Genomic DNA, 27,355 nt, shown 5'->3' with positions numbered 1-27,355 from the left:
TTAACCTCTTCATTTGGGAGCTGGAGCTGATAAGATATGCTACTCATTTTTGTGAGAATAAGAGAACTGAGATCAGGAGCTGAAGAGAGAAGGAGCTCTGTCTAACATCAAGCTGAGAAAGGAGGAGAGGGAGTACAGTTTGGGGAAGAGAATGAGGAACCATACTGGCTATTCTTACTACATTTTAATAGATCTTGGATGAATGTTTTTTCACTTGTGGTATGTCCTTAAGAGAATTTCTTGAGACTATAAAAGTTGTTTCTTTTATAGTTTGCACCAATTTCACTTTTCTGTTGTTGGAGAATAGGTCTGCAGAGGTCACACTGTATCCTTGAGAGTCTAACTTGTTCTGACTCCTTAACATACCATACCTCATATAACTCTCATACAAAATCATATTGAACTTCATCAAATTCTTTCCATATTTCTATTGATTTAATCAGGTATACTTTAATCCATGAGACCTGTGGCAGAAACAAGCCAAAAATAAAATAACATTGAGAGGATATTTTGACAACTCAGGCTACAATAGCATCCCATAAAAAATAGGATTACTGTGAAGGAATAGTGCATGACAAATATTGCAAGGAAGTCAGGAAAAATTCCAAAATAATTAAACACAATCAGATACAGCAATAGTTAGACAGGAATCTACAGTATTTGATATAAAAGAATCTGAAAACTTTTAGAATGGCTACAATTATTAAAAAGATAAATGAGGACTAGAAACCATAGAAAGATAAGGACATTAAGGAAAAAAAGCATATCTGAGAAATAACCAAGACAAACTTCTAGAAGTTTAGCATGGAAATTAAAAGCTTGGTGAATGGGCCCAATTCTGATTGAATAAAGGTAAGGAGTAAAATGGAAAACTGGAAGTTAGACCTGAGGTAAAAAATTCACCCTATAGTGCTGGACAATCAACAGATTGAGTGTATGAAAGAAGGGATAATGGTTAAAGAAAGAAGCAGCCATGACATCTAATAAGAGAAGATCAAAAGAAGAGAGCATGCAGAATGAGGGAGAGATTATATTCAAGGAGATGATTTCTGAGAACATTGAAGAACTGAAAGAAAGATAATGTTTGAAAAACAAGATGCTGTAGTCATACAGCCTAAGTTTGTAGTACATTTTTGCTGCTACTGTCTCAAAACTTGGCCACATTACTTAACATCTATGTACATCTAATTCTTATTTTTAAGATAAACATAAGGGCTGTTATGATTATTTAATGACTCAGTATGTGTAATGCTTTCAAACTAGTGTTTACCATGAAGAATCCACCATATATGTTTTTTTTTTTTTTACCATGTATGTTTTTGTTAGGTGAAAAGAGAAACAGAAGTCTCAGAAGTCTTCAGGTGGAAGTGTCATTATGACAGTCCATGTAGTAGCTAATGTCAAAAATAGATACTGAAGAAAAAATGCCTCTTAGTTTTGATGGCTTGTGGGTTCCTTCCACTCTAATCCATGTGGAATAATGACTTTTTTGACCAATGTAAAGGAGCAGAAATGATGTTCTGGATTTCTCATGATAGGTCATAAGAAATTCTGCAACTTTTTTCTAAGTCTCTTGAAATACTCACTCTTGGACCACTCCTAGGAAAGAAGAATACATTTGCCAAATCAATAGCCATATTCTGTTTATTAATTTGTATTAGTAATGGTGTTATGTCCAACATTACAGTTGTGGTCAGTGTTCCTATTTGGTAGAGCTTGGGGTAGTCTACAGTTATTATCCAATGTCCTGGACCAATGGGGCAATTTCAGTGATTTCCACTTGGCCTTCCCCAGAATGATAACTCATGTCCCACAGCCAAGGATGTGATGGGGGGTTCTCTAACTGCTAAATATATTCAATCCCTATTATGCCATGAGTAGCTGGGGATATGGTTATTGGGTATGTCTGCAATACCAGAAGACCCACTGAAGAAAAGACTTTGAGTTTGATGCCATTTATTACCTGACCTCTATATGTCCTACTCTAACAGCTTGCCCATCATGCTTCGGTTCTTGGAAAAGAAATGCCAGTCAAATCATGTGCCCAGTAGTCCTTAAAATATCCATGTATTCTCTTTCTCCAACAGTCAATTTAGGTATGCAGAAGTGAATGCAGAATCTTTGAATAGCTAGTGCAACATTTCAAAATGTATTTTCGTAGTCTTGTCCATATGTCTGTCTTTCTAAATATGTATAAATGCTGGCAACCCACTGCCATGTTAGAATCAGGAGTCACTTATAAGTACTTTAAGATGAGAAACATAAACTTTTGTCTATTTGCTCCAGAATTTTCTCAACAATGATAACATCATTGCTTTGAATTAATGTGTGTTTATTGCCAGGAAAGGAAAACAATACAAGATTTTAGTGAATTCTTCGTATTTTTCCAGTACATCACAATAAAATCTGTCAAAAAAGGACAACAAAAAGAAGTAGAAATGTATTTTAAGGTGAGAATATTTTAGATAAGTAAATATCTTAGTGGTCTGGTAAGGTGTACTGGGCTGAAATGTGACCCCCAAATAGCTATGTTCATATCCCAATCCTCAGAACTTGTGAAGATTACCTGAAATGGGAAAGAAGTGAATGTTACCTTATTTGGCAAAAGACCTTATCACAGTTTAAGATCTTGAGTGAGGGACTTCATCCTGGATTATAGAGGTGGGCCCTAAATGCAGTCACATGTATCTTTATAAGAGAGATGACACAGTGTTCTATGAAAGAGAGGACACCAGTGTTTTTATTGCTCAATTGTGAGGGTTTTTACATATTCTGGATACTAGTCCTTCATCAGAGATATGATTTGGAAATATTTTCTCTGAGTTTGTTGATTGATTTACATTTTCTTATTGTATCCATTAAAATGCAAATGTGTTTTAGATTTGACCAAGTCCAATTTTTCTGACTTTTCATTTGTGGCTTTTACTTTAGGAGTCATTTCTTTCTTTTTTTTTTTTCAATCTTTATTTGGAACAATCAATGTTAAAAATGTGAAACATATGGAAACTGTTGCTTATGAAGTCATTTGGGGACACTACCTCCTGTGTAGATGTATCGTATAGTTCAGTGCTCTATATGAGTAAAGATTTTCTTCCTTGGCCATATGATTTGGCATTTGCTCTTTTTTACCAGAGTCATAATGGTGAAATCATACTATATCTATCCCTTTGATTCAGGCTCATTTAACTTAGCATTATATCCTCTATCCCTCATGTTCTCATCTGCTTCAGGATCTAATTTCATCTTACTGCTGCAAATATTCCATCATGTGTATATGCCACATTTTGTTTATCCATTTGTTGGTTGATAGGCACTTGGATTGTATGCTGGGTTGAAAATGTTGTGTACCCCAAGAAAGCCATGTTCTTTACTCCTGATTCAATATTTGTTGTTGGGATCTTTTTGAGTAAGTTATTTCTATGGAGATGTGACCTACCCATTTGTGGGTTGGACCTTTTGATTGGGTAGTTTCCATAAAGATGTGTCTCCATCCATTCAAGGTAGATCACTTGCTGGAGTCCTTTCAGAGGGAACTATTTTGGAGGAAACTTCAGAACTGACACAGACATTTGGAGATGCAGAAAGAAAACAGTCCTGGGAAAGAAGCTGTTTGAAATCAGAAGCCAAAGGACCAGCAGATGGCAGCCACATGCTTTCCCAGCTGATAGAGGTGATCTGGACCCATTGACCTTTCTTGAGTCAAGGTTATGTTTCTCTAGACTCCTTAGTTTGGATATTTTCATGACCTTAGACCTGTAAATGTGTAACTGACAAAATTCCCTTTAAATAACCCAGTTCTGGTTTATTGTATTTCCAGCAACATTTACAAACCAACACAGATTGTTTCCATCTTTTGTCAATTATGAGTACTACCATTGTAAATGTCATTGTACAAATGTCTGTTCATGAAACTGCTTTTAGCTCTTCTGGGTATATACTTAGTATTGGTATCACCAGGTCACAGGGCAAACTGATATTAATTTTCTGAGGAACTGCCAAACTGTCTCCCATCATGGCTGAATCATTACACATTCGCATCATCAGAAAATAGGTGTTCTAATTTCTCCATACCCTCTCAACATTTGTAGTTTCCTGTCTAATAACAGTCATTCTTATAAGCATGAGATGATATCTCATTGTAGTTTTGAGTTTCATTTCCCTTATATGAAGATGAGTATCATTTAAAGTGCTTTTTAGAGCAGTATCACTTCACATGCTTTTTAGAAGAGTATCTCTTCATGTGCATTCTAGCCATTCATATTTTCTCTTTGGAAAAATGTTTATCCATATCTTAAGCCCATTTTATAATTGAGTTGTTTTATTTTTTTCGTTAAATTCTATAATTTCTCTACATATACATGATATCAAACCATTATTTGATATATGGTTACCAAATAGTTTCTCCCATTAAGTTGGCTACCTCTTTACCTTTGTGACAAACTCCTTTGAGACACAGAAGCTTTGCTTCTTTTATAGTTTGCACTAGCTCCCATTTATCTGTTTTTTCTTTCATACCTTGTACTTCGGAAAAAAATACCTCTTATCACTAGGTCTTGAATATGTTTTCCTATATTTTCTTCTAAGAGTTTTATTGTACTGGTTCTTTTATTTAGGTCTTTATCCATTTTGAGTTAAGTTTTTTGCATAGGGTGTAAGATAGGCATCCTCTTTCGGTTTTTATTGCTATCGATATCCAGTTCTCCCAAGCCCATTTGTTAAAAAGACCATTCTAATCCAATTCAGTGGAGCGGGGGCCTTGTCAAAGATTTATTGATCACGAATTTGAGGGCCAATATCTACACCTTCAATTTTGTTCCATTGATCAGTGCATCTATCTTTGTGCCAGTACCATGCTGCTTTGACCACTGTGGTTTTATAGTAAGCTTTAAAGTCAGGAAGTGTTAGTCTTTCCACTTCACTCTTCTTTTTTAGGATATCTTTAGCTATTCATAGTTTCTTTCCCCTCCAAATAAATTTGATACCTAGCTTTACCAAGTCCTTAAAATAAGTTGTTAGAAGTTAGTTGTTGCATTGAATCTGTAGTTCAATTTTGGTAGAATTGACATCTAAATGGCATTCAACCTTGCTATCCATGAGCATGGAATCTCATTACATCTAGAAAGATCTTTGAATACTTTTAACAATGTTTTGTAGCTTTAAATGTGCAGGTCATTTACATACCTGGTTAATATTTGATTCTTTTAGTGGCTATTTTGAATGGAACTTTTTTTCCTTAATTGTCTCCTCAGCATGGCTATTACTTACATATAGAAACATTACTGATTTTTAGGCATTAATCTTGTATCATACTACTTAGCCAAATTTGTGGGTAGCTCAAGTAGTTTTACCATAGATTTTTTAGCATTTTTCATGTGTAGGATCATGTCATCTAAAAATAATGAAAGTTTTACTTCGTTCTCTCCCATTTGGGTGATTTTATTCCTTTCTCCTGCCATATTCTAGTAAAATGTCAAATAATACTGATGACAGTGGGCATCCTTGTTTCATTTCTGATCTTAGGGAGAATGCTTTCAACATTTCATGATTGAGAACGATGCTGGCTGTGGGTTTTTCATATATGCTCTTAATGATATTGAGGAAGTTCCTTTTAATCCTACCTTTTGAATTGTTTTTATCAGAAGATAATGTTGAATTTTGTCAAATCCTTTTTCAGCATAGACATGACCATATCATTTCTCCCTTTCATTTTGTTAATGTACTATTTACTTTAATTTTTTTCCTTCTATTGAACCATTTCACATTCCTGATAAAAACCCTACTTGGTCATGGATGTATGATTCTTTTAATGTGCCCTTGGATTCAATTTGCTAGTTTCATTTTATTGAGAATATTTGAATTTATATTAATTGGGGAGATTGGTCTATAATTTTCCTTTTTTTGTAGCATCTTTATCCATTTTTGATATTAAAATAATGTCAACTTCATAAAATGAATTTGGTGATGTTCTTATTTCATTTTTTTGGAAGCATCTGAGCAGGATTGGTGTTAATTACCCTGTGAAGGTGTCTGGCCCTGGGCTTTTCTATGTGGGAAGATTTTTGATGATTAATTGAATCTCATTACTTGTAATTAGTTTGTTAGGATCTTGTATTTCTACTCTAGTCAGTATAGATAGTTTTTAGAAATTGTCCATTGCATCTAAGTTGTCTAGTATGTTAGTGTATAGTTGTTCATAATATTCTCTTATGATTTTTAAAATTACTTCAGGATCCATGACACTAATCCCCACCCTTGTTTTTTGTTTTGTGTATTTGAACCTTCTCTTTTTATTTCTTTATCAGTCTAGCTATGTGTTCATCTATTTGATTGATTTTCTCAAATAACCAATTTTTTATTTTGTTGATGCTTTCTATTGTTTTCATTGTTTATTTATTTCTGATTTAATTTTAGTTATTTCTCTTCTTCTATTTGCTTTGTGTTCCTGTTCTTTTCTAGTTCATCCAGTGAGCAGTTAGAGCATCAATTTTTGCTCATTCTTCTTTTATATAGGCCTTTAGGGCAATAAATTTTGCTGTCAACACTACTTTTGCTGCATCCCATAAATTCTGACATGTATTTTAATTTTCTTTCATCTCTAGGTATTTATTAATTTCAATAACAACTTCTTTGAATCACCATTTAATTAAGAGTATGCTATTTAATCTCCATATATTTGTGAAAGTTCTGCATCTTTGGTGATTAATTTCCAACTTGATCAAAGAAAGTACTTTGAATAATTTTAGACTTGTTAAATTTATAAAGTCTTATTTGTGTCCCAACATATGATCTGTACTGGATGATGTTCTATGAGCACTAGAGAAGAATGTATACCCTGATATTTTGTGGTGTAATGCTATATAGATATCAGTTAGGTCTACCTAGCTTGTCATATTATTTAAGTTTTTTTTTTTTATCTTTGTAGAGCCTCTCTTGTTGTTCTATCCTTAGAGAAGAGTGGTATATGAAAGTCTCCCACTATTATTGTTGAAACATCTATCACTCCGTACAGTTCTGTGAATATTTGCTTCGTATACTTTGGAGCCCCTTGGTTAGGAGCATAAACATTTATGATTGTTTTTTCTTCTTGATGAATTGTTCCTTTTATTAATATATACTGTCCTTCCTCGTCTCATTGTATCTTTACATTTAAAGTCTATTTTATCTGATATTAGTATCCCTACTCCTGCTTTGTTTTGCTTACAGCTTGCATAGAACATCTTTACCCATCTTTTCACTTTCAACCTATTTTTATCCTGGGGTCTAAGATGTGTCTTTTGAAAGAAGCATATAGATGGATCATATTTTTAAAGACATTCTGCTGATGTGTGACTTTTAATTGGTCAGTTTAGTCCATTAACATTCAATATTATTACTCTAAGGGCAGTTCTTGGCTCTACAGTTTTATACCTTAGTTTTTATTTGTCAAATGTATACTTTCTTTTCCCTTTCTCTCTCTTTGTTCTCTAAATTTCCTTTACTGATACTCTTCAATTCTGCACCCTCCTCCTGGCCTCCCTTTCCTGTCTTTTTTTCAGTCTGCAGAATAACCTTTAGTATTTCTTGTAGGACAGGTCTCTTCTTGGCAAATTCTCTCAGCCTTTGTTTGTCTGTGATGATTTTACTCTCTTCTTCAGTTTTGCAGGACAGCTTGGCAAGATAATGAATTCTTTGCTGGAAGTCCTTCTTGTTCAAAATCATAAATATATCATATGACTGCCTTCCTGCTTCCATAGTGCCAGTTGAGTAGTCCAAGCTCTTACGTTGTTTCCCTTATATGTAGAGAATCTCTTTTCTCCTGTGCGTTCATGGCTTTTTCCTTCTTTTCAGCATTTGATATTCTGATTGGTATGTGTCTTTGGGTAAGCCTATTTGATTTATTGTATTTGGAATTCATTGGGCTTGTTTTATTTGCACATTTCTTCTCCTCAGGCCCACTTCTCCCAGGCTGAAGATGCCAGCTGAGATGAATGAAGACCAATGTAATTCTAGTCAGTGTTGCTGGTCTCATTGATTCATAGATTGTTGAAAGCCACCAATCCCAGTGTTGGAAGATGAGCAGTGTGCACCTCAGAAAGACTCTGCTTGTGTTCCCAATACATCTGGTGACCCCTAGTCTCCCACTTTGGATGACTTTGGCTGTGGGACTAGGCATTTCATCTTCCCTACCCCTAGCCAATCTTGAAATATATGGTGGCTGGTCATGGCATTCAATTTAGCTGGCTTCCTTAGCCTTACCTCTGTCCTTACATGCCTGAGTTCTCTGGACCTCCATGGGGGGAAGCAGACTTGACCCAAACAAGTCTCTTTCACTGATCAACTGTCAGAACAGCACCACTTTCCATCTCTTCCTCCTCCATGGGGTAGGGCCTCCCAGTCTCTGCCAAAAGAGATGAGGCACTCACAGCAGCCTGTCATAGGAGTATGGAGAACACACAATACCCTGGCCAAATGATCTCTGTGAACAGGAAGAACAAATCTTCTGGCTTCTGAATTTCCTATGGGAACTCTCACTTGTGGAGCTGTAAGAGAATATCCCCCAAGTCAACTAAGGGTGTAGGCTAGATTCATGACCAAGCACACTCACCTCCTTCTCTCCATTTAACATGCTTCAATTTTTCACTCCAGGGTGACCTTATAGGGTACAAGACCCTTTCTGGCTACTTGCTCCATGACCCCATTTTCCCAGTCATCTTTTCTTTACCATCACTCATAGTTGCACGGAGCCAGGATGCACTCAGCATCTCCTATTCTACCATCTTCCTCAAAGTCAGAAAGAGTTTCGAAAGTCATAATTCTCCAATACTAAACCAAAGGGACAAAACGAGACAAAAGGAATCCCTGAGACTTCTTCAACTTGCCTTCACTTTTAATGCTATTTTATAGAAATTTTTGAGTTTGGTCATTTCACTTTCAAAGAACTCCAGAAATAGAGGTTTCAGACACTTTAGGTGATCCATTGGTTATTTTATTTCTGTTGATTAATTATTAAATTGTCATTGGCTTTAATTATTTATATACTTCCTGCCTGAACAACAAAAATCATGACAAACTTTTAAAAATTCTTATTAACCCATTTGTGAATTAGCATTTACATTTACAATTGAAAAACCATGGCCCTAAATTAATATACTCAAAATATAATAATAATAATAATATTATTGTTAATAATAATTTTATTGTTCACATTAAAATGTGTTAATCACTAGGGATCACACAATAGACTAAATCTATCCACTTCAATAATATGCATATATCTATCTATTTAATATCATACAAGAATACATTAGCACATATAATAAATCAGTTATAGCAAAGGATATCCTAAAACAAATTCAACATTAGAGTTCCATGGCTAGTGTCCATTTGCTTAAGTTCCTTTAATGTTACCTAAGAATGCATTGTTTAATACACTTTGACTAGGCATTTCCATTTACCTTTTTTTGTACCCAGTTTCTTCCTTTATATATAAGCAATTTGAGACAAGGTATACATTATGTCTAAGCATTTTCACTGCCTGCTTATTTATGCCTCAAAAAAGTTCTATGTATTCATTCAAGTCAGAGTTTCCTTCTGATTGCCTTTTTCAAGGCCTTCTTCACTTCCTTGTTCCTCAAGGTATAGATCAGTGGATTTAGTACAGGGGTAACTACAGTATACATGATAGCAATGACCCGATCCTGGTCCATGGAGCTGCCTGAAGCTGGACGAATGTAGGTAAAAAGAACAGGAACATAGAGAAGAATAACTACCATGAAGTGGGAGGTACAAATGGACAGTGCTTTGTGAAGCATGCTGCAAGAACGTGTCTTGAAGAATAGATAGGTGATAATGTAGAAATAGGAGAGAAGTATCAGAAAGAAGGGGCCCATGGCAATGGTTCCTGTGACAGTATTAAGCAGCCATTGGTTGAGATCAGTGTTCCCACATGCCAGTTCTAGCAGTGGCTTGACATCACAGAAGAAGTGATGGACATAGTTAGAACCACAGAAGTTCAAGTGAGAGGTCATTATGGAGTGCAGCAAGGCATGGAAAAAGCCAATGATCCAGACAATGCTTGCCATTTGGACACACAGCTGAAGATTCATGATGTTTGTGTAATGAAGTGGTTTGCAGATAGCCATAAAGCGGTCTAAAGCCATCACAGCCAACAGCATGGCCTCTGTGCTGCCCAGGAAGTGGAAGAAATGAAGCTGGCTCATGCATCCCAAGAAAGAAATTGCTTTGTGTGAAGAGAGGAAGTTCTCTAGCATCTTTGGCAACGTTACTGTGGAGTAGCAGATATCTAAGCACGAAAGGTTTCCCAGGAAGAAATACATAGGTGAATGGAGTCTTGGATCAGAGATGACAATCATCAGAATGGCTCCATTCCCCACCACATTGACAATATAGATGGTGAGGAAAACCACAAAGAGAAGTGGCTGAAGATCTTGGATGTCTGTCACTCCCAGGAGAAGAAATTCAGAGACTGAGCTTTGATTCAACATCACTTAAAAGAAAAGGCAATATAATGTGTGGAAATCTTTCTCTATAGAATGTCAGAATCTCTCCATCCCAGGATTTTTCCCTCCAAGACCAAAACAATTTGAAGGAACATAAGGTTATTTTAGATGACCCCAACCTCAAAGGTTTTACAGATTATGGGCCCTTAGATTTTTAAATATTAAGGTTACATACAGAGTGTGACTTTGTCACTTTTTTCTCATTAATATTTTCTTTTCTTTTGGAGATCTCTGGCTTGAGCATCTATGTTCTGATACAAGTTTCCTTTAATCTTCCTAAGTCATTTACAGCGGGGTGATATTTTAAATGTGCTCTACCACATTACCATTGATAAGCCTAGGAAGAAGCCACCTGAATGATGTTTTCCTCCTTAGGCAGGCACCAGGAATCGAACATGGGTCTATGGCGTGCACCAGGAATCTAACATGAGTCTATGGCAAGGCAGGCGAGAACTCTCCCTGTGAGCCACAATGGCCCACCCCACCTGAATGATTTTAACTGTAGGAAAATGAGCATGGATGAACTAATTATTACCACCAAATCTATAAAGATGCAAAAACATTTAATATAGTAGTCATAGCTTTTCCTTATCTTAGAATGCAAACCTTGGCTAGAGTGTCTCCTTTCTGAACCCTTCCTGATTCATATCCTTGGAAACATCACCAAACCATGATTGAGGAATGAAATGAGGCCACATTATTCAGATATCACCCCAAGTTGTATTTGAAGTTTTATCATTGCTGCATATGCTGGTAAGTTTGGTTCTTCCTATAATCTTGGCCTTAATATTTTCTTGAAATGGAATCTCCAATTTACTTCTATGATGACTGTTTGAGTCTGCCAAAACTGCCAGAATGCAACATTGCAGGGGTGGGCTGTCTTTTAACATAAGGGGATTTGTTTAGTTAAAAACTTCTGGTTCTTCAGAGAAAAGGCAACTAACTATCATCTGAGGTACTCTCTTACACAGGAAAGCACACAGCCCTGTCTATTGACCTTCTCTCCTGGCTTCTAGTTTCCAACAGCTTTCGCCCTTGGTGATTCCTTTCTGTATCTCCAAACATCTGGACTGAGGTGTGAGTGCTGAGACGAGGTATGCTGAGCTGCTTGGACTGTGCTGCATTGTGCACTACTCTCTTTTGAACCTTGAGTGAATTAAATTAAAGATCACTCAACATGGAAGGCATTCACCTTAGCTGACTGCAGATCTAATCAGCCATAGATGAATTTCACATACTAATGAATCACCTGAATTGACACCTGAACCTAACTACCACAACAATTAATGGTATTGTGCGTGCATTCCCCATTTGTCCTGGGACTTTCTTTCATTTCCCAGATCCTTGGAACCCTTTATAAGAAAAACTCTCCCTCTGATGGAATCAGAATTACCCCTTAGATCATACAATACTGACATGTCCTTGAGGTATCTGTGATATTGGGCTTCATTAAATCCTATCTTGTTCTTATTTTTTGTATGTTGTATGGTGAGGGTCACATTTAATTCTTTTTCCATATGACAACCCCATTATTGCAGCACCATTTGTTGATTTTTTTTTTTTTTTTTGGTGGGGGAAGTACATGCACCAGGAATTGAACCTGGGTCTCCTGCACAACAGGAAAGAATTCCATCACTGAACAACCCTTGCACCCCTCTTATTCTTCATTTATGATCATCTTCCTTAACTCCTGCTTTTATTTTGCATGAAATCAACTCACTCTTTAGGTATTAAGGAGTCATCTTCCTAAAGTGAAATGCACCTTCTTCACCTCAGCTTCATTGATATGACTTTGGAAGTCACATTGGAGTCCATCATCCCAGTAGTCTGTCTGCCGCATATCAACCCCCTCCTAGGTCCTGGAAAGTTTCAGTTTTTCTCATTTGAAAAATATATTTTCTTTTTAAGCTCTTTCTTTTCATCAGATAAAGCTCATGTCTCCTACAAAATGAATGCATTAATTTTCATTTCATTTAAAATTCTGTAATAATAGTGTTTTCTTCAGTGATGTTATAACTCTTCTGTTCTATAAATAAGAGATTATTATAAGGCTTAGTATTTGACTGAATTTGGGTTGTTTATCAGAACAGCAAAAATGACTTTTGAATATTGTTTCCTTCATTATTTTCAAAGTGCCAGATATCATCTCCTTTTTGTAAATTGAGAAAAGAAGACATAGTTTTTTGATATAGCTTCTTTTTTATCCTTTTATTTCCTGATATACTGGATTAGCTGTTGTTATTGGGAGGGAAGAAGGAAGGATATAGAGAAACTTGGAGGAGTGGGAAGCACTGAGAGAAGAATTAAAAGTGAACTGAAATCTGGAAAGAGATGTAGATTTGTGAACTTTCCATAAAAAAGGAATCATCAAGGTTTGAAAAATCAGTGAGGGGAGAAGAAAATGATTTGAGGTGACTAGAGTAAAAAAAAATATGAATGAACTGGGGAGTTTTTAGGTAACCCACAGGTTCAAAGTTTTATAGCTGAAGAAATTTTGAGAAATTATGGAACATCTGCTACACTTTCATTGAGGCTTGCTTTCAAAACATCCAAATGCTTTTTGTTTTCATATTTACTTTGTGTATTTAAAGAATTTTATCATCCCAGTTTACTATAAACATGATATGCCAAATACCATTATTGATTCTGTGACCCATAAAACACAACTGCATGAAAAATCAATTTAGGGAAAAATTTTTTCCTGACATTTAAAGAACATTAGAAAGCAGACTCCTCAATTTTAAGTGATTCTACTGTAGTTTTAATATTTGAAAATTACCCATATGCTTTGGAGAATGTCTAGAGAACCAGAGTGTTGAGTTGAGTATAAGACACAACAACAAAAATGTGAGAAGTAAAGTGTCTTCGTAACTCATATTTCAAGGAATGGCTTACCATAGGAAAATTGTTTTAAATCCTGGAAAATTAACTTTTAAAACAGCAAGGAGACAGAACACTCACTAAAAAGGTGGATTGTATAAGCAACTTCTCTTCCTTCACTCTTACCTGAGTAAGTGTTCAGATTCACAGGCAAGAAAGCTTTTCAGGTTTATACTTCTGTGTATAAATAGTAGAATAACATTTAAATTGGAAACTCATGTTGAAATTGCAGCTTTAATTCTTCACCTTCCACATCCTCTGCCTACTTTTCTGAAATTCTACCTTCCTTTTTATCAGCCACAGACTTCTAGACATGAAAACCCAGAGAGAATATGTCCCCCGGGTGCTAAGAAGAATTATTGTGAGAAAAACAAGGTACTTTTCATGTCTGCAATGTGAGGACATAGCTTTGGGGTATTTCTATTTGGATTCCTTTTTTCCCCATTCTTACTGTTTTTATTACCTTGGAATGCTTGGTCCTTTGTTTCTGGACCATAAACAATTTAAGTCTCAATTGCCTTAATTGATTTTCCTCTTATTTGCTAGTACAGAAGTATTGATTCATTTTCACAGTTGAGGGTGCCCTTGGAAAATACTCTTTGGTTTATAAAGTGGAAAGAAAATTGGCAATAAGAGTTGGGGAATATGGGTGAGCCACATTCCATTGATTAATACAAGATGATTATTTGGAACATTCTTATTTTTTATTATTTAACCAAAGAGATAGGAATCAAGGAAGTATTATTGCTTTTTGTCCCAAATAAATCTGACTCCTCACTTTTGGTAATAACTCTAACTCTACTTCTTTTAATTGTGGAGTTTGAAACATCACATTTCTCTCAGGGCAGGGTGTGTGTGTGTGTGATATTTTTATCTCCAATTGTATCCCTACTTTATACCGCATCCTTTAAGAAAATACTGTCTTTTTATTCAATAATATCTCTTTGTGACCTTGCCCTCTAGACAAATGTTCTAGTAGCAATTATTAATGCAATATTCTTTTTACCTCTTTGTATTGCATTTTCATTCTTGATGTTTTGAAGAATTCAGTTTATATTCAATACCTTAATAACTGTTTTTTTATATGTTGCAAAGGTGATGCAAATACATAACACCTAATGTTTGCTTTATATACGTAAATTCTTGTTCTGAGTTCTCCGTGTATTAGCTCATTTAATACTTACAAAAATCATTTGAAGTAAGTACTAAACCATTGTTACCATCAGATAACATAGTCTTCAACAGTTAAGCCTACCTGATCCCACATTAAACAGAGAAACAAGTTTCTTTGTCTTGGTGAGAAAGTGAATTTTATTACAGGTATACATGTAAGGAACTGATGGAAAGATTTTCTAAGAGCAGTAGTGAGAAAGAAAATTTTGGCTTTCGTAGTCCAAGCCAATAAAGGCATGGCTAGGGGCCTGAAGAAAGCAGGAAGAAAAAGCTAAGTAAAGGTCACAGGCTTGACTAAATTGAGTCTTCATTTTGTTTGGTTAGCATATCCTGTTATTTTATAATTCCTTTTCTCATATTGACCATTTGGGCTTTGCTCTTGTCATTCAATGAGAGGAAGAGTTTGATTTATTAGCATATATGGTGGTCCTGGCATCATTCCATCCTGCCTTGGGAAATTATCTTGACCCTGCGAGGAGAGCTGGAAGGCCTCCTTAGTCTAACTAGGAACAGGAAGTAAACCTTGATATTTGATCCACAGCAAGTTACTTTAATAAGAGGTTTTTTTTTTAGGCTTAAAATGAATCAAGGCTGCTTGACTTAATTGTGAAACATCTTCTAATTACTTAAGACTATGCTAAGTATTTTCTAGCTAAAGGATTGTATTGGGCCTTTTCCCCAATATTCAGCTATCACCATTCCCATTTTACTGGAAGAAACCTGGCTTAGAGGAATTAAGTAAATGTCTCAGTTTCTTGAGATCAGTTCTGGATCTCAATTAGAGAGCCTCAGTCTGAGGCTCTCTAATTCTAAATACAACTGCCATGTTTTTCTCCACTCTTTTGAAAAGTCACTATATTAATTTTATCTACAATTTTGTAGACTATTAATCTGTTCTTTTGATGAAGTCACAACTAACAATTTTCCTTTTTATGTTTTGTCATTCTGGGGTCTTTTTATGAAATAATTATCTTCAAATAATCATACCGTTTGAAAGGTCAGCTTCATTAGCATGCAACCTCTGCGATCACACAGGACCCTGTGTTCAGAAGCATCCATATACTCGGTTTAAGGCTTTGCTATCACCATCTTAAAATATTTCTTCATATTTGAATAAAGAATCCCCTTTTATGTGGCACTGAGTCCCACAAATTAATAGCTGGTCTGTTTATTTATTTAGAATTTTAGATTTATTGTCTAAATCTCTAGTCCTTATAGAATTTAGCTTATTTATGCTGTGAGATAATCAGGCACTATTGGCTCTACTTTGCTGTAGAGTCAGTCAAACTAGCTATTCTTTTTTTCACAGATGTATGATGCTATTCTTAAACATTCGAAGTCCTCACTGATACATGGTCTGTTCCTTCACTCTTCATTTTTAATCCAGTGATTTTTCTGATTCTGTGCCAGTCATGAACCGTATTTTAATTAATATGACTTTCTTATTTGACTTTATATCTTGTAGGCTGTCTTGCATTTATTCTTCATTTGTAAAAATTCCTTATGGAGATTTGGCAACTCATTTCCCAAGGAGTTAAATGTAACTTTATTTTTCACAAAGGAGGATCTAGCACAAGGGAGTGGGTTATAATTGAGATCCTGGGGTAAAGCTAGGATGCTTAAAGAATAACATTGTAGTGAAAGAGTGAAATAAGCAAAAGTCTAGACACAAACAGGAAGATTATAGAGAAGTTCTTTTATTATCGTCTTAACTGTGACTAAAAACAAATATTCTCCTGAGAAGGTATAATTGTAGTCCAGCCCTTCAGAGGGCTTGGAATTAGAATTTACAATTTAACAATTGACACCTTTGGGAACTCTCAAAATGAGATTTAGCATAAATAATTGATATCAGGCGGGTAACATTGTTGGAGCAACTGGCTGAAGTACACATCCAGAATTGTCATGAGGAATATTTAACAATCAGTATAATGAAATAATTTATTTAATGGTTATCCTTTTATCCTCTGACAACTAAAATGCATATTATAAAACTGCTTTCTGGGTCATATCATTAGAGGCATATATCATTCATCAATTAAATTTGATCTTTTCTAAGTTATTTGTTGAATTTAGGGAATTTTTCATGTGCTGTTTTACTTTTGGCTAGTGTATTCATGCAAATGGTGCTCTGTGTTCTCAAAGACTTCCATAGAGAACAGCAGCAAATTTACCAAGAACTTTCCATTGAAATTGATAGTCACCAGCTCACTTGTAGATTTCACAAATAGAGAATTTCTTTTGACATGAATGATACTCTTCGTGGAACTTAAAATTTTAGCAGCTTCTGTTGAACTGAAATAAAATCATCAACTTATTTCTGGTTCTTATAATAGAGCCTGAAAATTCGATATAGTCAGTATTTTTATAATTGTAGTAGTAGACAATGAGTGAATGAAATGCCACATATAATTTATTGACTTAATTTCTTGTAAAAGTTTGTGAATCTTTAATCTTTAAACTTTTCATAACCTTGTTAGGATAGGTTTCAGGATTAAATACATCAAAACATTCCACATACATTTCCCTAAATCAAGACCAAGAGAGGGAATAAAAAGGCAAACTAAGAGTGGGAGAGTATATTTGCCATCTATCTACCACTCTGAAAGAGAATTTATATCTAGATTCATAGCATCCAAATCAATTAAAAAGACAGTGGCCCAGTAAAAAAATGAACTAAAGCCTTGAGTAGAAATGTCCCAAACAAGAATATTCAAATGGCCTATAAATATATAAAAATGTGCCTAAATACATCAATCATGGGGAAAATGCAAATTAATACTATAATGTGATCCAACTACATACTCACTAAAATGAACTGGCTAAATGAAATGCCTAAATCAAACAGTTGATATACCAAATCCACATGACTGGAGAATTTGCCCCTTATCTTTCAGTAATTAATATTGCTAAGTAGTTAGGAAGTCATGAGCCTACCTCATGGGAAAATGGGACCACCACAAGGCACCCCCAGGAGGCTGAAACCACCTCTAAGGGCTGGTTAACCTGAACTAACTGAAGTACATTCAGCCTTTAATGGATAGTTAAATGTTTAAGCAAACTGCAGTCAGAACATTCCACCCTTAAGAGATGGTTTAATTGAGCAAAGTGAGGTCAGAACACCCTGTTAGAGCACGAAGCAAACCCACAAAGGAAAAACCCAAACAGAAGCCCCAATAATGCATGCATAATACTACTGTCAGCAGGCCCCATAAAATTCTAGGCTACAATTGTAATCCAGGCCAATATGGTTCTTCACTAATTGAGCCCATTCTTTACGATATATTTCTTCCTCTTGTTATTCACTGACTTCAACAAATCACCTTGCTCTCTCAACTTCAACCCCCAGCCAGGTTTTCTTCCTCTCTTTACTCGCTGTTTTAATAAATCATCTTGCTGTCCCAACCTTGACTTCAGTTTCAATTCTTTATCTCAATTCTTTGTCTCAGTGAGTCAAGGACCAGGACTGCCCACCAGGTAAAGCTGGGGCCAACATAATTTGGTGTCAAAACCTGAGACCTATTTTCAAATCTATGGTTTTCCCTGTCATTTGCTGTGTCTTGGCCTGTGTAGTTATTCTTTTGGTACTTCTTTTCCTTCTCCATTTGGTCAGTCTCTCCCTGAATAAGTTAGCCCCCTTATCTGCCCTGGTGACAACTTCTCCTTTATCTGGTGTCACTCTGTTTAATCATTGTAGGGACATCAGTTTCTTCTGTGAATTTACTCTGAGCCTCCTTCCTATTCAATCCTGCCTTGAGGATCCTCACTTGAATACAGTCTCCCCCACCCAGGAAATTATCTTCAACAACTTTTAAGGACTTTCTTTATTCGCTTTCCTCCCCCCTTGCCTTGTCCCAACTGTTTTCCTATGTTCCAATCTGAGAAGTCACCATGGAACATGTTTCTGGCTGTTCCCTTCCATCTTTCAGTCTGTCAGCCATCTTTTTCCCTCTGAGACTTTGTTGAATCCCTCCAAACTGAGGACAGGGTGATCTGGAGGACTTTACACACATTTGTCTGTCTGTCTACTCAGAAATTACTCCAAATATTGGTGTGAGACCTCAGTTTTCTGTGTCTTAGCTCCCAGGCATTCACTGATGCCAGGGTTAGAGGCATTCACCCAGGCACTGAGAGAAAGTTGATTGTGGGACACAAACAAACACTGAAGGTTTGTTCCTCTGCTCTCCTGTTCCTTTGGTTCTATTGCATTAGAGCATCTCACTCCTGTGCCACCCTGCCCAGCCTTACCTCATCTACCAGTTCACTGTTGTAGATGAAGGCTTCTTATGGTAATGTCCATGAATCCTACTTGTTAGGAAGAAGACGTTCCCCTTAGGCCAAAAAAGCCTAACAATTCATAGACCTTTGGAAAACCCTAGCTGGATCCCTGCCAGCTACCAGGATCACCAGACCCTCAGAGATGTGTCCTCTCTGAGGCTGCATCGGGCACACTTGAGGCACATTGGATAATGCCTTTCCTTTTGTTTCCAGATAGGGAATGCGCCATCAGGAGTCCTCAGCTTCAACAGCCCCCTTGGTTGTCTCCTTAGAAACAGGGACAGTTTTGACCCAAACAACCTCTGGCAGAGGAGGCTAATATTCTTTTGTAATATGGTTTGGCCCCTATATGCTCCAGGGGACCAAGAGAAATGGCCAAAAGATGGGACCCTAAATTTTAACACTATTTTACAATTAGATCTGTATTGTAAGCAGGAGGGCAAATGGTCAGAAATCCCCTATGCACCAAATAGGGGATTTTCTTTGTTCTAATGGAACTAAGGAGTTATGCACCAAATATAAACTAGAGGTGTCTGGAACTAGACCATTGGCATCAGTACCTCATCTGACACCGTCCCCTTTTCCCCCAGGTACTTGAAGATACACCCCCAGCATATTCATGGACCACTCACCAGATGTCACTGATGGTGGTCCTGAATAAGGGCGACAGGGGACCCAAGATGATAGTGGTGCACCAGGCCTTTACCTTAGCAGAACTTAAAGAAATAAAGGTAAAATTGGGAGATTTCTCAGACAATCCAACTAAATACATAAGGAAAGCAAAGAAATGGGCAGATGAAAGTCACATGACTGATGAGAACAAATCCTCCTCAGGGTATGTGGTTATCCCCACTGCAGACCTGGAGTAGGATTATGACAGTTAGGAAAACAGGTAGACAAAAAACCACTTTGTAAACTGCATCAAGGCAAGACTTAAGGCAGCCTCACTTAAGGCTATTAATTATTCAGTGGTTGACAGCATATCTCAAGGTACTGAAAAGAGCCCCACTCAGTTTCTACATTGGCTAAAGAAGGCTTATAAGAAACATATTCATATAGAACCAGACTCCAAGGAAGGCAAGATTGTCCTAAAAGATAATTTGTTTACCCAATCAGCCCTGGATATCAGGAGAAAGTTACAAAGATTAACCAGGTGTGACCCTAGATGAGATGGTTCACTGCATGACCATGGTCTTTTACGATCATGACCTGGTACTTGAATAGGTGGCTCAGGAAAAAAGAGAGGAAAGAGGAAATTATATACTGCCAGATGCTGACAATGATATCAGGCTCCAAAGGCCAAAAAGGATCTAGCGGTGTCACATATGCCGTAATTCCAGATATTAGGCAGCCTTTTGTCTCAATTGGGACAAATCACCTAAGGGTCTTTGCTGGCACTGTACACAGGTGAGCCATTGAATGGCTCTTTTCCCCTCATACCTCAGGGAGAGGGGGTGAGAGGCCCTCGAGCCCCAAATGGTAATGCAAGACCTGTAAGACTGAGGGCACCCAATCTGGCGGGCCCCTCTGACATCCCAATAACTGAGCCAGAGCCTAGGGTACAAATAGAAGTAACAGGTAAGACAGTTGACTTTCTCCTAGATACAGGAGCCACTTATTCTGTGTTAACAAATTACAGGGCATAATTGTCCAGATACAATAGTATCATCACTGGAGTCTTAGTTGGAGTTTCCAAACAATCTTTTACTGTGGCCCTAAACTGTGTGTGGGACAGAGTGAGCTTTACTCTCAATTTCTCCCTATGCCAAGTTGCCCAACCCCTCTCCTAGGGTGAGACATTCACAGAAGTAGAAAACAACATTACTATTTGAAGAAATGATCCCAAACCAACCGGACATCTTCTGTGGGCCACAATAAAGGTATGACTCTCACCTACAGGTGAGCCTGACAATAAAGGCCTATGGACCACACAAGTTAATCCAAAAGTATGGGATATAGGAATTCCATGCAGGGCTACAAGGGCAACTCCAGTCAAGATAAAGCTCAAGGACCCCACCAAATTTCTCTGGAAAGACAGTACCTACTGTCCCCAGAGGCCAAACAAAGGCTACAGCTCATAATCTCTAAGTTCCTTCAGTATAGACTGTTGGTTCCAACCCGCTCTCCATGCAATAGTCCTATCATAGCTGTAAAGAAGAAGGACAGCAGCTATTGCATGGTCTAAGACCTGTGAGTTCTGAATGAGGCTGTAGTCCCCCTTCATCCAGTGGTGCCAAATTGCTATGTTTCATTAGGACAGATCCCATCCACTACAGAATGTTATACAGTTTAGATTTAAAAGATGCCTTCTTCTGCATTCCCTTGGCCACAACCTCTCAGTTTCTTTTCAATTTTGAATGCGAGTTCTCTGGACACAGGACACAATGGCTAACTTGGATAGTTCTTCCCCATGATTCAGAGACAGCCCTCACTTATTTGGACAGGCTCTAGCACAGGATTTACAAGACTTGTCTTTAGCAGTTAAAAGCTCTGCTGTGTCAAGCACCCAATTTGGGACTACCATATCCATCTAAACCTCTCCAATTATTAGCCAAGAAAAAGAGAGCATAGCCTTGGGTGCATTAGTCCAAAAGCAGGACACCACCCACAGCTGGTAGCTTATCTGTCCAAGCACTTGGACCCCACTGTTCAAGGATGGTTCTCCTGTTTAAGGGCCTTGGGGGATTCAGCACTATTGCTAGAGGAAGCCCTTAAACTTTCACTTGGTGCTCCCATTCAAACATATATACCGCACCACTCTAATAATCTTTATTCTCATATTGCTGTTTGCTCCTCCTTCTTAGGCTAATAAAATGCATAACTGACCAGCTGCATGCATTGTTCCCAAGAATGTTCCTCTGCCACAGCTCCTCCACCGTTTCCACCACCAGCCCTCTGGATGGCCATCAACAACCATTCCTAAATCTGTAAATATGGGACTGCCAGGAGTGATACAGTTCCTCCAAAATTCTCAGTGCCTCCAGGCAGCAGGAAGTGGTTGGAATGGTCATTGTCCTACCTCCCAAAGAATTCAGAGGGTCATCACTCAAATGAGGAAAATGTTAGGTAGTTAGGAAGTTATGAGCCCACCTCATGGGAAAAAGAGACCACCAAAAGTCTTCACCCAGGAAGCTGAAACCACCTTTAACGGCTGGTTAACTTGAGCAAACTGCAGTCAGAACATTTAGCCTTAAACAGATAGTTAAATGGTTAAACCGAGAAAATTGCCGTCAGAACGTTCCACCTTTAATAGATGGTTAAATAGTTGAATTGAGCAAAGTGAGCTCAGAACACCCTGTTAGAACAAGAAACAAACCCACAAAGGAAAAACACAAACAAAGCCCCACTAACGTTTGCATAATACTACCATCAGATGGCCCCATAAAACTCTAAACTAAAACTGTAATGGGGCCACATTGGTTCTTCACCAACCGAGCCCATCCATCTTTAGACATATTTCTTTCTCTCTTAACTTGCTGCCTTCAACAAATCACCTTGCTCTCCCAAATTCAACTTCTGGCTAGGTTTTTTCCCTTTCTTTATTTGCTATTTTTAATAAATCACCTTGCTCTCCCAACCTCGACTCAAGCTTCAATTCTTTGTCTCAGTGACTCAAGGACAAGCTCTGCTGTCCAGGGAAAGTCAGTACCAACAATATAATCGATAGAAAAAAGAGTAAAGATATAGTAAATGAATATATAAATAAACAAAGGAAACAATGAACTTAAAACCTAGAGCAATAATAATATTAATATTGATAAATTTATATACAATTAAAATTTAGTTCTTGGTGATTTCTCTAAACCTGTACATGATCCTGTCCTTTCAGTTCCTTGACTATTTTTCCTACAAATCCAGACCCTTATCCTCAGTTCAGACTCTTATATGCCAACTGTTTACTCTACTTAGATGTATAAGTTAACCTGACTAAAAATTAACTCAATATTCCACTGAGAGACCTGCTACATGAACAGCCTACCTTTTCAGGCAGAACAGTGTGCCCCCAGGGATAATGAGGTCCTAAACTCTGTGAAAATGTTAACTTACTTGGCAAAAATTTCTTTGCAGATGTGATTAGAATTATGCATCTCAAGATGATAAGAATATCCCGGATTATCTGGGTGGGTCCAAATAATCATTAGTCCTTAAAAGCTGAGAATCTCTCACAGCGCAGTTGGAGAGATGTAATGTGACAAAGACATTACCTGCTGTTGCTCACTTTTAACACAGAGAATGAAGGCCTCTAGCAAATTATTCTTTCTGGAAGCTTATAGCCTTCTGTTCATAGGCAGCTAGAAATAGGGACCTCAGCTATACAAATAAAGTAACCGAATCCAGGCAATAATCCAAATGAGCAGGAAATACATACTCCCTTAGAGCCTTCAGGAAAGACAAAAGCCCACCAATTTTTCACTCCTAGAAAATTATTTCAGAACTGTACTGTTTTCAGTCACTGAATTTGCCGTAATTTGTTATGGTAGCAATCAAAAACTGATAGTCTTTCACAGGTCTGTGTTTGGCAATTCCATCTTTCTGGTTGCTCATCCAAGAACATAAGTATTGCTCCTGATGTCTTTCTTTCTCTCACACATCACATTAGATGCACCAGGAAATCATTATTATTTCATCATCGAAAATTATCCAGACTGCAGCAAGTGATGATGACTACCTCCACTGGTATTACCCTGATGTGAGTCATCACCTCTCCCTTGAATGATTACAGTAGTCTCTTACTTGACCCAACCTTTCCCTATTACACACTATTCTCATCACAATAGATAGAGTAATTCTTTAAAAATACGAATCAGATTATGTCACTGTGGTAGTTAGGTTCAAGTGTCATCTTTGCCAGGCGATGTGCCCTAGTTCTGTTGCTGTGGGCTTGAATCATTAGTCTGTGAAATTCATCTATGACTGAATATATTGGCAGGCAGCTAAGGGGCATGCCTTTCTCAGTGAGTGATGTTTAATTTAATTAGCTGGAGGTTTAAAAGAGAGAGGTCAGAAAAGAACTCAATGCAACACATCCGCAGCAGCTCGACATGCCTCATCTCAGCACTCACAGCTCAGCCTCAACATTTGGAGATGCAGAGAAGAATCACCCCAGGAGAAAAGGCCAGCAAACATTGTCATATACCTTCCTGTGTAAGAGATAACCTCAGATAAAAGTTAGCTGCCTTTCCTCTGAAGAACTGTAAGTTTTTAACTAAATCAATCCCCTTTTATTCAAAGCCAATCCATCTCTGCCCTGCTGCATTTTGGCAGCTTTGTCAGACTAAAATACTCACTTTCCTGGAAACCCAGCAAAGCTCTATCCAAAATCCAAGGTTCTTACAATGGTCTCTGGGGCCAAACACAATCTGGATACTCAATTACTCTGAAACTTCCTCACTGTTAGGTTGGGGGAACGGGGAAGGACACTGCAACTGCAGCTGTGGAGACTGTGTCGCCCCTCCCAACATGGCTTCTGGAACCGCCCCTTCTGGCCACCTGACTTCTGGAGAACCGCCCCTTCCCGATGTCACCTGACTCCTTTACTTAAAAACCGCGCACATCACCCAGGCGCTGACTCATCTTCCTCCATCTTGGGTTTGGTGAGCTTAGACCAGGAGCGCAGAAATAAACCTGCGTGGTTTAAATTTCCCGGTGTACCGTCCTTTTTTCCCACCCTTTCGACTCCTGAACCTTTCACTCACCTGTGACTTTCCCCACATTAACTCTGAAATAGTTCCGTCAATCTCCTCACTATTCTTCAACTCTGGCAACCATGTTCTAACCTTAACACTTTGCTCTAGCTGCTTCTTCTCCCTTACATACTTCTCTACTTTTCCGCAATTGCACCTTTTTGCTAAACGGCATCTTTTCAAAGAGACTTATCCTATTTTATACTGAAAACGATTTCCCATCCTTCTTATCCTATCCTACTTTCTATATTCTATGCAATTTGCTTATTTCTTTTGTTCATTTTCTTCCTTCTTTAGTATGTAAACTCTTTGGGGGTGGGTATGCTTATCTTTTTTGTTCATTGACGTTTTTCAACCTCATAAATAGTATCACAAACCAAAAGATAGTAGGTGCTGTATAAAATGTTCCTTTATTTAATATTACATCAGATCTTTGCTTCTCTATTGATCTCATTTCCAATTAGAATCAATAAATCAGCATCTTCAGGTTCATATTTAGTAAGTGCACACATTTAACTAAAATATTTTGTTTACGATATAGTGAACCGTTTTCCAAATAATGAAACAATAAAATTTTACCTAACCTGCAAAGTTTGTCTCTCGGACTAGGGTATTGGAGAGTTCATAATCTCCGTGGGTTGAATTGTAGTTATAGCAATCATCACAGTCTCCTCAAACCAAATTCCTTTGCCTCTTCCTTAAAATTACCAACAGTGGTGAAACCACAGAGTGTATGAGGTTAAGGTGAGTATTGTCAGTGTTTCTGCTTTTTTGCAACTTGTAATATAATGTATATAAAAGGCAACAACAATGTGAATGAACCTTGATGACATTATGTTAAGGGAAATAAGTCAGACACAAAAGGACAAATATTGCATGATCTCACTGATATGAACTAATTATAGTAAATGAACTTGTATAGTTAGACTCTAGAGTATAGGTTACCAGGGGATAGAATGCGGGTACAGAATAAGGAGCGGATGCTTAATTTGTACAGAATTTCTATTTAAGTTGATTGTAAATGTTTGGAGGTGGATATTGGTGATGGTAGCACAATTGCTATGAGTATAATTAACAGTGATAGATTATGTTTCTGAATGTGATTGAAGGGGAAGTTTTCAGTCACGTGTGTTACTAGAAGTAAAGCTAGAAGACAAAACATAGAACCGCATAACACAGTGAACCTTGCTGTTGACAATAGGCTGTGGTTAATAATATAAATGTAAAAATGTACTTTCACGAATTATAACAAATGTATGATACTGTTACAAGATGTAGTAGTTTGTAAGCTGTCAGAATGTGATATACTAGAACTAGAATGGCTTTTAAAAAGGGAAATTTAGTAAGTTACAAGTTTATAGTTCTTAACCTATAAAAATGCCCAAACTGATGCCTCCAGGGAAAGCTACCTTAATTCAAGGAAAGCCTGTGGGTCTAGAACACCTCTGTCAGCTGGGAAAGCTCTCTAATCTCATGCTGTTCCATTGGTCTGGGCTTTGTTGCTTTCAACCTCTATTACTGTGGAGGTTCTTACTTTGCTTCTCAGGACAGATTTCATATCTTGGCTTTCCTTGCTCTCTCTAGGTTTTGGCTTGCTTAACATCTTATGGTGATGTTTATTGTGGTCCAAGCATCTGCAAACACCTGTGTCTCTGTTCTCCAAGTGCTGGCAACTATGTCAGCTCTGCTCTTAACTTTCTATTAGCACTCTCTCTCTCTGATGGCTCTGGGGCTTCTATCATTTCTCCAAAATGTTTCCTCTTTGAAAGGACTCCAGTAAACTAATGAAGACCCACCTAGAAAAGGTGAAGTCACATCTCCATCTAATCAAAGGCCACACCCACAATTGGGCATGTCACATCTCCATGGAGTTAATCTAATCAAAATTTCCCATCCTATAGTGTTAAATAAGGATTAAAAGAAATGGCTGTTCCAACAAGATTGAATTTGAAATAAAACATGGCTCTTCTGGTGTATGTATTACTTTCAAACTGGCACATTCTACTCTCTGGTCCCTAAAAATGACATGTTTTTCTTATATAAAATGCACTCACTCCACTACAGTATCACAAAGCCTTAAAAGATTTCAGTAAAAATACAAATAAAACACAAAGGTAAGAACAGTACAAAGTCTTATCAAAAGTATGTTACAGGCTTGGTCTCTTGTAAGGCAAAAAGTTCTTCTTTGACTCTGGACTTGTTGAATTTAGAACAAATTATCTGTTGCCAATACAAAAGGAGGGACAGTCTTAGGATACATATTCCCATTTCCATAGGGAGAAATTGGAAGGAACGCAAGGGTCACAGGACCTAAACAGTTCCAAAAATCTGCAGGGCAAACCCCATTAGATTTTAAAGTCTGAGAGTCATTTATCCATGGGGCTTTAGAAAGTGGCAGTCCCACCCTTTCCAAGGGCCAATGCTCTTGCTCCAAATGCTGAGGTGAGTTGCACTGCGGTTTATTAGGTGCACAACCTTGTTCTTAGGTCCACCTTCTCCATACATTGTAGCAGCACTCCTGATATCTGCCATCTCTAGGGCACATACTCAACACTTTCAGAACAATGGGTGGCAGCCAGGCTTCCCCCAATCCCTGGTTTACATGTTCCACCCTCTCTGAGGCCTGAGGTGGTGCAACTCTTCCTAAGCAATGAAGTGGAAAGCCCACACTCTGCTTCCAGGGCAAACTCACCTTTTCCACCTGTATGGATGGGTCTGCTCTCCTAGCCTGAGGTTTCCTGGCTTTAGACCTTAGCTTCCATGGTTCTGCCTATGAAGCCATTTTTCCTTCAATTTGTGCATTTTCTATCTCTTTTAGTCCAGACTGGCAGTGGTTCCATT

The 27,355-nt window shown here is 37.5% G+C and overlaps 1 protein-coding gene across 1 annotated transcript; it reads right to left on the bottom strand.

Annotated features, from left to right (window-relative positions):
- Window positions 1-9,557: 9,557 nt before the first annotated feature.
- Window positions 9,558-10,484, bottom strand: LOC143682570 (olfactory receptor 12D1-like). The gene has a single exon (XM_077159186.1). It carries the CDS (start codon window positions 10,482-10,484, stop codon window positions 9,558-9,560), a length of 927 nt encoding a protein of 308 aa, XP_077015301.1.
- Between the last annotated feature and the right edge of the window lie 16,871 nt (window positions 10,485-27,355).

This window comes from Tamandua tetradactyla, chromosome 5, assembly GCF_023851605.1.
Source record: "Tamandua tetradactyla isolate mTamTet1 chromosome 5, mTamTet1.pri, whole genome shotgun sequence".
NCBI classification, from domain to species: Eukaryota; Metazoa; Chordata; class Mammalia; order Pilosa; family Myrmecophagidae; genus Tamandua; species Tamandua tetradactyla.
This window is presented reverse-complemented; position numbering and strand designations above follow the sequence as displayed.